At 35.8% G+C, this 10,729-nt stretch overlaps 1 protein-coding gene across 1 annotated transcript in view; it reads left to right on the top strand.

Annotated features, from left to right (window-relative positions):
* Nucleotides 1-394: 394 nt before the first annotated feature.
* The window catches only part of LOC144443658 (CST complex subunit CTC1-like), a 37,892-nt gene continuing 27,557 nt past the window's right edge, over nt 395-10,729 (top strand). The window contains exons 1-16 of the mRNA XM_078133198.1: nt 395-448; nt 988-1,105; nt 1,556-1,729; nt 2,335-2,471; nt 3,345-3,429; nt 3,976-4,021; nt 4,158-4,931; nt 5,208-5,548; nt 6,379-6,517; nt 6,886-6,951; nt 7,320-7,395; nt 7,981-8,067; nt 8,833-8,925; nt 9,720-9,914; nt 10,182-10,243; nt 10,556-10,655. Of these exons, the coding sequence (XP_077989324.1) occupies nt 395-448; nt 988-1,105; nt 1,556-1,729; nt 2,335-2,471; nt 3,345-3,429; nt 3,976-4,021; nt 4,158-4,931; nt 5,208-5,548; nt 6,379-6,517; nt 6,886-6,951; nt 7,320-7,395; nt 7,981-8,067; nt 8,833-8,925; nt 9,720-9,914; nt 10,182-10,243; nt 10,556-10,655 (2,547 nt within the window). The remainder of the gene's footprint in view (nt 449-987; nt 1,106-1,555; nt 1,730-2,334; nt 2,472-3,344; nt 3,430-3,975; nt 4,022-4,157; nt 4,932-5,207; nt 5,549-6,378; nt 6,518-6,885; nt 6,952-7,319; nt 7,396-7,980; nt 8,068-8,832; nt 8,926-9,719; nt 9,915-10,181; nt 10,244-10,555; nt 10,656-10,729) is intronic.

The following is a 10,729-nucleotide window of genomic DNA, read 5'->3' as shown; positions in this document are numbered from 1 at the left end:
ATGGGAGATTCCAACATTGAGGTCGTGACGTCACAGTAGACTGTTCTCAAACTTCCAAAGGAAAGATTTGATGAGAGATGATGATTTTAGACGTCAGATATACAGTCATTGTTACGTTTTTGACGTTTCAAATGTGAAAAATAACAAAAATGACGATTTTAAATTGACTGACAAGGATATACGTTTATGTACATTTCGTAAAGGCAGCCATAGTAATCCCCGACCAACTACGAAATCGAGACCATCCAGGGAAATGGCGGCGAGCTTGAAATGACACTTCTCTCTACCAATAACGAATAAACGCCGATTTTAGAGCAGTCGGATGGTGTAAAATGACAAATTTGTCACCAACATGTTCCTGTATATAGAATAGTGAAGTAGCCGATGATTCGCAATGGACGCTTTCTATCGTAAAGCAAAGCAAGATGGGGTTGGGAAAACTCCGGCGGTAAGTTCTCAGCTTTACATTTTTTGTAGTGAGATGTATGCATTAGTCCTGCTTGCAGACGGTGAATGGTCGAGGCCCCGGGTTGAGGCACATAGTCAGAATCGTGTCCCGCGTACGCCGTCTGCAAGCAGGACTACAGATACATGTGTATACATTTTCAAAGGATTTTCAAAGTGTAAAATGGCGCATTCCTATGGCCATAGTCTGGAATAATGTATGTATTTTATTTCATCTGAGATTATATGATTTCGAAGCAAGTGCTACTAAAGCACAAGTTTGTATGGAACTATACAGGTTCCAGCTTTTTTCTTATTAACATGTATTTTGAAAACTATTCACAAACACACACACACACACACACACACAACAATGCCATTTTCAAACTAAAGGTGGAAATAATGAAAACAAATATGACTTGGAAAATAATACCTTCTGGTTGTTCAGTGATCAGTGTTGAAGAAGGAAAGCACCACACCACCCCCATCACCACCCCTGGTGACCTGCTGCTAATCCATCCATCCATCCATTCGATCTTTCAGGAAAAGCAGTGGTTGGGTAACATTTACAAAAGCCTGCAAGAATGTCTGTATTTTGAAGACAGGACAGAAGAAGAGTTCTGTAACCTTGCAGTGTTAGTTATAAAACATATTATCTCAGGTACAGTATATTAAAAGTTGTTGTTTGCTATTTGTACACATAATAATCCCCAGAGGAATAATGACTGAAAGTTACAAAGCTCAGACGAAATAAGTAAAATGTTAGTAATTATAATTTTGATGAAAGTAAGTTTGAAAATGACTTTCAGAAGTGAATTAAAGTATATGCGATACCATTATAGTCCCTCTGTTATGATAAGAGGAATTGTGGTGGTACAAATACCTTATACTACAGTTAGAGCTTGCCAACGTTATGTGTATTTTATGTACAAGAATTGACAGAATAATTTCAAATCTCATTTCCAACCCATAAAAGGCAAGCATTTACAAGGGGAACTTCCGGTTGTTACAACCAGGAAAATTAAATGAAAGAATTGGATTACAACTGTTACTAGTTGTACCATACTGAGTCTGTAACTATGTTTTACTGTTTACTTTCATTTTTGTCAAGAATTCAACAAACAACAACAGCAAGACGAAGATGGTGATGATACTAGAATAGTGCCAGTGAGGTATGATATAGTGTGTATCAATAGTCTGATGCAGTCCCAGCAACCATCATGTTTCTCTAATCTCAAACTCTCACAGAGTCAACACAAGAAAATGATTCAAGAAGCACCAACAGGTCAGTTTTATTTAATTTTATTTATATTATATACAGCATATATTGTGAATTGTGAGATGGTCAATATACCACTTGGACAACATTCATTTATGTAGATGGGAATAAACCAATTCAACAGGTAAGAAAGTGAAAAAATTGTGAAAAAGAGGTCTAGAGAAAGTTGTGAGATCTATTGAATGCTTGACTTTTCTTTTCTCAATTATAGCAGTTGGAAAAATGTGTAAGTCACCTGGTGCATCCCATCTTTGGAATACACTGCTATTAGAGATATGACAAAAACCAAACAGCTAATACCTTCAAAAAAACTATTCTCACAAGTTTTCAACCATATAGCGCCCAGAACTCTACATCATTGTGGAAACTGGTGCTTTATAAATTCACTGATTGATTGATTGATTGATTGATTGTTGTTGTTGTTGTTGTTGTTGTTGTACAAGTAAGCTCTAAAAATGTTGACATGCAAACTGTTTCACGATGGTTCCCTCAATATGTAATGTGCAAAAGTGTCTGATGTTGCGTACACAACTAAATTGCCATTCTTCCATGTATATGTATCTCACATACTATGACTTCCCTTTCTCACATACACATACTGTGACTTCCAGGACACAAACCTTTGAGAAGAGTATATTTTCTCCTTGTTGGTAAACTGACAACTGATCCCAAATCAACAAACTTGGCAGTGAAAGATAGGTGTGGTAATCTATACTTAGAAGACAATACTGGTACTATTATCTGTCAGGTGAAGTACACTAATTAATTTGTCTATTTCTTTTTTAGATAAGCATATAAAATAGTGGTTAACTTTGTTGTGTCTCTAATTTGTTGCAATTTCATTCTTTTTTCTTTAGACTATTTTCAAATTTCTTCTCTTCAATCTGTTATTTTCATGGTATTTGATTTCTGAATATCTTGCTTTTTCTGAGTGTGGATCTTTTTCGTTCAGTTTGAACATAGACCCTGAATCAACAGATCTAGAGGGTCTATGGTTTTAATGGATATTTTCTGGAAAAAAGACTTTTTGAAATAATCTGGGATTAAAATTTTGAAATGAAGAACCATTACCATCCCAAACCATGTTAGTGCCCTCACTCAGGCAAGGAACTGGTGCTTTTGTTTTTTGAAAACGATTCAGTTTAACGCCTAGCCTCACATCCTCCCCATTATCATATATACCAACAAAGGAAGTGTGACAAACTGACATCTGACAAAGCAGTAGACTGTAGAGTCCTGAACAACAGAATGATCCTATTTAATCCTTATGGCTTCACAGATTAGTTAGTCCTAATCCCAAAAACATGGATTAAAACTTTGTGATTTGGTTTCACAGATTAGTTAGTCCTAATCCCAAAAAACATGGATTAAAACTTTGTGATTTTGGCTTCACAGACTAAGGCTGTAAGATACGTTGTGTTGCTCCAATCTCACCGGCCTCCTCTCCCTGAGGGGTAAATCGATATGTGAGGGTGCCCTGTCATGGTGTACCTTACAGACTATCGCAGACCATACTGAATTTGTAGTTTTGATCTGTATCAATAGATGATACAGAAATCATGCAGTATTTGATACATAACATTCAAGTCATTCAACTGTAAATTGTAATTTTGGCTTTCAGGGTCTCAATCTTGATCTGTGTTGGTTAGACAGATTGGTTATAATTCCTGGCTGGAACTACATTGCTGTGAATAATGAACACAAAGGTAGGTTTAATATTGTGAGAAAGTTATTCTAAAATTAGTCTGTTGACTGCACTGTTGAGATACATCATTAGCTGGTCAAACCTCCTAGCCTAGCCTGTTAACTGCGGTGTCGAGATACATTGTTAGCTGGTCATACCTCCTAGCCCTCATAGCTTGTTCACTGCTCTGTTTAGATACATCATTAGCTGGTCATACCTCCAAGCCTAGCCTGTTCACTGCTCTGTTGAGATACATCATTAGCTGGTCAAACCTCCTACCCTAGCCTATTCACTGCACTGTTGAGATACATCATTAGCTGGTCATACCTCCAAGCATAGCCTGTTCACTGCACTGTTGAGATACATCATTATCTAGTCATACCTCCTAGCCTAGCCTGTTCACTGCTCTGTTTAGATACATCATTAGCTGGTCATACCTCCAAGCCGAGCCTGTTCACTAGACTGTTGAGATACATCATTAGCTGGTCGTACTCCTAGCCTAGCCTGTTCACTACACTGTTGAGATACATCATTAGCTGGTCATACCTCCAATCCCTTGTATCAACAGCTTGTCTTGTCAATAGTTTCAGCCCCAAAAGTCATTATCAAAAACAGTATGTTAAATGTACATAATTATGTGTAAATTGCATATGCGTTATCACATACCACTACACTAACCATGCTAATTACATATGCATTATCACATACCACTACACTAACCATGCTAATTACATATGCGTTATCACATAGGAATGCCAGACAAGCATATGTAGCATGGAAAGCCGACTTAAAGCCTCGATTTGGACCAGTAGCTGATTATATGCGTCAATGTAAATCTCGATTTAAATATGCTCTGAGACAATGTCGGAAAGATGAAACGCAAAATCGTGCAGATGGAATGGCTCGTGCGCTGCTGCAAAATGATCATAGACAATTTTGGGCCGCAGTTGCTGACATCAATAATAAAAGAGTTCCCCTAGCAACGAGTATAAACGATGCAGCTGGTGAACAACAAATAGCGGACATGTGGGGCAGTCATTTTAAATATCTGTTGAATTCTGTCAGTAATTTGAAGCATAAGTCTGAGGTAGAGAATGCGTTTGAAAATTGTGTCTTTTCACAAGAGTTAAATGTAAATACTGATGAAATTCGTAAGTTTTTCAATGACCTTCCATCTGGTAAGTCTCCAGGCTCTGATGGCCTGGGTGCCGAGCATCTCAAGTATGCAAGTAATAGACTGGCAGTTCATGTTGCCCTTTGCTTTTCTGCCATGCTTGTCCACGGTGAAGTACCAGATAGTATTGCAAATGTTATTCTTGTTCCCATAGTTAAAGATAAAACTTCAGATCTCTCGAACAAGAACAACTACCGACCCATTGCTCTAACTAGCATGTTTTCAAAGGTTCTTGAATATGTTTTACTTTGTAGATGCGAACATAACTTGTATACATCTGACAATCAATTTGGTTTTAAGAAAGCTCATGGCACTGATATGTGTATATTTCTACTTAAAGAGACAATCAGGTATTATAAGTCGAATGGCAGCCCAGTTTTCGTATGTTTCCTTGACGCTGAAAAGGCGTTCGATAGAGTGAATCACTGGACTCTCTTAAAGAAAATGATTGACAGATCAGTGCCGACCTATATTGTTCGACTACTTTCAAATTGGTTTGTAATACAAAAGTTTTGTACTCGTTGGTCAAATTCTCTTTCCATGTCTTTTAACGTAACTAATGGAGTTCGACAAGGGGGAATTTTATCCCCATTTCTTTTCAATGTTTATGTTGACTCACTTAACAGGTCACTGTCTCGTGCCAGGGTTGGTTGTGAAGTGGGTGGAATTGCAATTAATAACTTGTCATATGCGGACGATATGTGTCTCATCTCTCCATCTATCAAAGGCCTCAGAAAACTTATTCATCTCTGTGAACAATATGCTGATGATCATGATATCATTTATAATGCTAGAAAATCTAAATGTGTACACTTTAAGGCATCCACAAAACTGTCTGTCATTCCCCCAATCAACCTTTGTGGGAATCTTCTCGAATTTGTATCAAGTTTTAATTACTTGGGACATGTTTTTACTGATGACCTGAAAGACAATCAGGATATTTTGAAACAGCGTAGAGCACTTTGTGGTAGAGCCAACTTTTTATTGAGAAAGTTTTCTGCATGTACTATATCGGTGAAACTGCGTCTCCTCACAGCGTTTTGCAATAACATTTACGGAAACCATTTATGGTGTGATTTCAATGTAAGTAGTATGCAAAATATAATTGTCTGTCACAACAATGCGTTCCGGAGACTGATAGGACTTCCAAGTTCTGCCAGTGCATCTAATACATTTGTCTCCAATTCAGTTAATTCTCTCTCTGTTTTGAGAAGAAAGGCGGCATTTAGGTTTATGCTACGTCTTTTTGACAGCCAAAATGTTCTGATTAATCGTGTTATTACTTGTGATGTACGGTTCTGTGGGCTTCAGGCCCACTGGTTGAAGATTTTACATTGATTTTTTTTTTCCTTTTAAAATAATACCTGTTGTAATATTTTCTGTATGTATTTGTCTGTTATGTAAAAATTATGCTGTCTTGTGGTATATTTTTGTTCTTCTCTGGACCATGGGTCTGTAATAAAGTTTAAATAATAATAATAATACCACTACACTAACCATGCTAATTACATTATGCATTATCACATACCACTACACTAACCATACTAATTACATATGCATTATCACATACCACTACACTAACCATACTAATTACATATGCATTATCACATACCACTACACTAACCATGCTAATCATTTAATGTTAACTCATGTGATCAGCTCAGTAATACTTCTACATTCAATAATGACTTCATATGAATAATGATAGTCAGAGGTCTGACTAGTTGTCATGGTTTCAGACACTGCTCACTGTGCTCAAAATTGATAGTCCAGACCTTTTTTTCCATTTTACTTAAGGTTCTAAACACAGATCCAACAGTTATTTAGAAATAACAGAAGCCTGCATACCAGTTGACCAAGTTTCCCAAAATGAAGCCACAAAAGTTGAGTTTGAAGTTGTGTCATCAACTCTGGGTCTTCACATTCTTCAAAACAGGTAACATTTGGTATCATATGTCAAGAGTGGTCCAAAAAATTCCTGCAACTGTACTTAACTTTAGCCTAGAGATATTGGCCGTTTGGCATGACAATATCGTTTGCCAGAACATCTGTTGAGCTGGTATGTCAAACAGATAGCCAATACTCTTGGTTACCTTACCTTTCAATGGAGGTTTGGCCTCAACTTTGGTTCGAATCAGTTGGAATCTCATATGTTGTACAATAAGAAACTGGCATAAAAGCAGAAAAAAGAGCTACCATACTTCAGAAATACTTATGAACACACTGTCTCAGCAAGTTTTGACATTTCTAATATTTCTCAAAATCTTACATTATCGTTCTTTTCTTTTTGTGTGAAATTTCCAGATGTGAGTTTACCATCAAACACATCAACATTCAAGGCGAAATCACAGCACTAAGCCCAATTCACAGGTAATTGCCTCAATTTTACAAATTTATATTGCCATTTTACCTTATTTCTGATTTTATTTCTGTGTCATTAACATTTGAGTATGGTATGTATATTGAGAGAAGGGAAGCTGGCTTCAGTTTTAGTCATATTTATTTATTTATTCATCTATTTATTTCTGAATTTTTCACGTTCTTCCAAAGTCAACTTGAAATGGCCAGTGTACTTCTCCACCTAGAACATTGTGTACATAATACCTACGTTTCTGTTTGAAATATTGATTCTATGAAAATGTAATACTCTCTGGCACTCATGTTGAGCAATAGATGAAGAATGATTCTCTAAGACTATTGTACAATTGGTGAGTAAAGATGACATTCCATTATTTCAGAATACGTGAATCTGTCATGTTCTTTGTTGAGATAACTACCAAAGATTCCGATACTAGTGTGTGCCTGGTTGTCAAGGTAGGTTAAATAACTCTGTCAACCCCCACAAACCTAGAATGGTTCCTTCTAATTCTCAGAAAACAGAAGGAATAAACCAAAATTCATAGACAATAGGGCAATGTGATGACATTGTATGTTTGATTTTCATAGATTTTTCTTCAAACTTGTAAGTATTGTTCAACCCATCAGAACTAGACGTGTCAAGTCAATTTTGATGAAACAATGGCCAATGCCTCAACAGACTGTTTCTGTACTCTGAGCGTGAAATACAATTGAAATTTAACAAACATATATTGTAGAAAAGGAGATTTTTCCTTATTTGATTTTACTACAAGTTCATTGCCAACATTTTTTTCAATTCTGTATTACAACTTGATTCATTCTATGATAACTATAAAATGCACCAGTCTTGGGCTAGAAACACACAGAAGTACTTGAGGATTGTTTTTCTTGTTCTATTTTCCATCCTTGCCTGATAATCAGGATCATTTCAAAATGTAAAAGAAAAGAAATAAAACTGACTATATTAATTCATACACACTGAAATGTACACTTTGATTTCTTAGTGTTTCATCTCATGATTTCCATAAAATTGTTTTACAGGGTGCTGAATATTCTCATTGGCATAACTTCATACAGCTGAATGAAGAATATGTCTTTAGCTATGTCATACCTACTACCCTCAACAAGGTATTTACAAAAAAAAAATCTAATTCATTTGAAGTTTCTATTATACTGAGTATGTACAGAATTCAAGTCTAAATACTTGAAATAATCTCTTGAACTTGAAATTATTCCTACACTTGTTTGTATCATTGATATCAAGTGTAAAAGTATACTCACTGTTTCAATTGGTTTATTTACAAGCCTAGCATGTGGTCTTTCTAATGTAGTCAATTAGCAAATGAAACAGTTGTGACTTTGACACTTGATGTAGATGCTATAAACAATTGTGGTACACACAGAAAAGGCTTTACTTTGGTGTTATGGGTTGTACTTGGTATGGATGCTATAAACAATTGTGGTACATACAGAAAATGCGTTACTTTGGTGTTATGGGTTGTACTTGATATAGATTATATAAATGATTGCAGGACATACACAAAATGCTTTACTTTGGTGTTATGGGTTGTACTTGATATGGATACTATAAACAATTGTGGTACATACAGAAAACACTTTACTTTGGTGTTATGGGTTGTACTTGATATGGATACTATAAACAATTGTGGTACATACAGAAAACACTTTACTTTGGTGTTATGGGTTGTATTTTTATTCCCTTTTGCTTACTCTGAGTTGACTTACGATAACCTAGAATTTAACATTTGACTAGCAACAGAAAAGTTGGTCTTTCATTAGCTAAAGGTCACACTGCTGGCAACATAGTACTTACAATATATCATAATATATTTATTTGTTTCTTTCTTTCTTTCTTTCTTTCTTTTGTCCCAGGAAAGCACTAATTCTTTCCCCGTGTATGCAGTTAGCAGGAAAACAAAGTTTTTCTTGTTGTCCAGGTTAAATTTTAAAGAAATGACATTACAGGTAGGTTTACATTATTCTGTGCCCTCCTTTACAGTCAGTGTAAGAAATCTGCTGTGATTGAAAGAAAAGTCCAGTCATTTCAACCAATCAGCCTCTATATACCCCTATGATGTCATTTCCTTCAACCAATCCTCAGTACCTGCAATAGAATTTTACTTTATGTTAGAGGGTCATAACAGGACAAGAAGGTCGACTTATTGTCACACATGCCGATAGTAATGCATGCTATTAAAGCATGTGGATTGAAAGTTATGGCGTCAACTAAGAAATCAAATGTTTGTTATTTTTATGTAGCACCTAGACAGTAATATTCTATTTCAGGTATCAAGAATCAGCCTCTATGTACCCCAGTGATGTCATTTCCTTCAACCAATCAGCCTCAGTGTACCCCAATGATGTCATTTCCTTCAACCAATCAGCCTCAGTGTACCCCAATGATGTCATTTCATTCAACCAATCAGCTTCAGTGTACCCCAATGATGTCATTTCATTCAACCAATCAGCTTCAGTATACCCCAATGATGTCATTCAATTCAACATCATATGATTTTCATATCCTAAGAGATGGTATCAATACTTGTTGAGGAGCCTTGGTAGAACAGTCCTGTGACTCTTCACTGATGAAGAAAATGTAAAAAATTAGAACAACACTGTTAGTTTTTTGTAATTCTGCTGAAAAGTTTAAAATCTTAATCAGTGTACTAAAGCACTTGATAGACGCCTATTACCTATCAGCTGTACACAATAGATGCATGGAAACATAATACATCAATGTCTTGTGTCAAATTTTACAGCAAGTGCAAGATAAATATCCATCCAAGCAACACAGCAAAAGGTGTGATCCTACAACAGATGATGTGTCTGGTTACCATGGTGATCAACAGCCAAGTACTAGTTGCCAAGGTGATTCTCCAAGTATGGAATCAGTCGAGAGTGGAACAAGTTCCACCAGTCGACAAATGAAACAAGACAAATTATGTTCTTATAAGGTATAAAATCAATTTGTTTTTATTTCAAACGTAATAAAGACAAAACAAGGCTAAATGTAACAACATAAGCGACGTCCTCTTATGCAGTGCATCTTAGAACCGGATAATTGACATGGATGCCCATTTACTCTAGAAATAACCAAAGCAGTAAGCAAGTTTGTTTTCTTAGTTTTTGAAAATTGAAGTTTTTAAAATTAAATTTTACAGTTGACTTAAATCATAATCATTGATTTGCAAAAAGTTATAATTTTGATATTTTGACTTCAGGGTACCATCACAGATGTCATTAAGGCTGAAGCTGGAATCTATGAGTTAGATGGTAAAATAAGGTAAATGAATTTTGGCTATTTTGATCAGTTTTATGGTCAATATTTAAATGACGACAAAGAGTTTAATATTAATCGTTTCTCCCCAGTACCATGTAACTTAGCAAAGAGAGAATGAACTTAATCTGGAGTCTTCAGTAAAGGACCTTCTCTACTTCAGGCACACATCGGATATTGGGCCTAAAAAAAAAACAATTGTTTGGTTCCGGTTACCTGACCCCACCTAGCTTTACACTAAACTTTTTTTACATAATGTAAAGGAAAGATGCCAACAAGTTAGAACTATAAAACATTATTTTTCTTCTTCATCAACAGGTTGTATATAGGTCATCAACCTTGTGTAAGTCATGGCAAGGGAATGAGAATCGGGTCAAAGGTTACAGTGTTCAATGCACACTTCAAGTCATCAAAACAGGTGAGAATTCTTCAAATTTTTCAAAAAAAGTTTTGACTTGTGTAGCATTTAGATTTGGTTTTGTATTTGTAGCT

Source organism: Glandiceps talaboti, chromosome 12 (assembly GCF_964340395.1).
Source record: "Glandiceps talaboti chromosome 12, keGlaTala1.1, whole genome shotgun sequence".
In the NCBI taxonomy this organism is placed as follows: domain Eukaryota; kingdom Metazoa; phylum Hemichordata; class Enteropneusta; family Spengelidae; genus Glandiceps; species Glandiceps talaboti.
The sequence above is the reverse complement of the archived record's forward strand: the minus strand, read 5'-3'. Positions and strand labels throughout refer to the sequence as shown.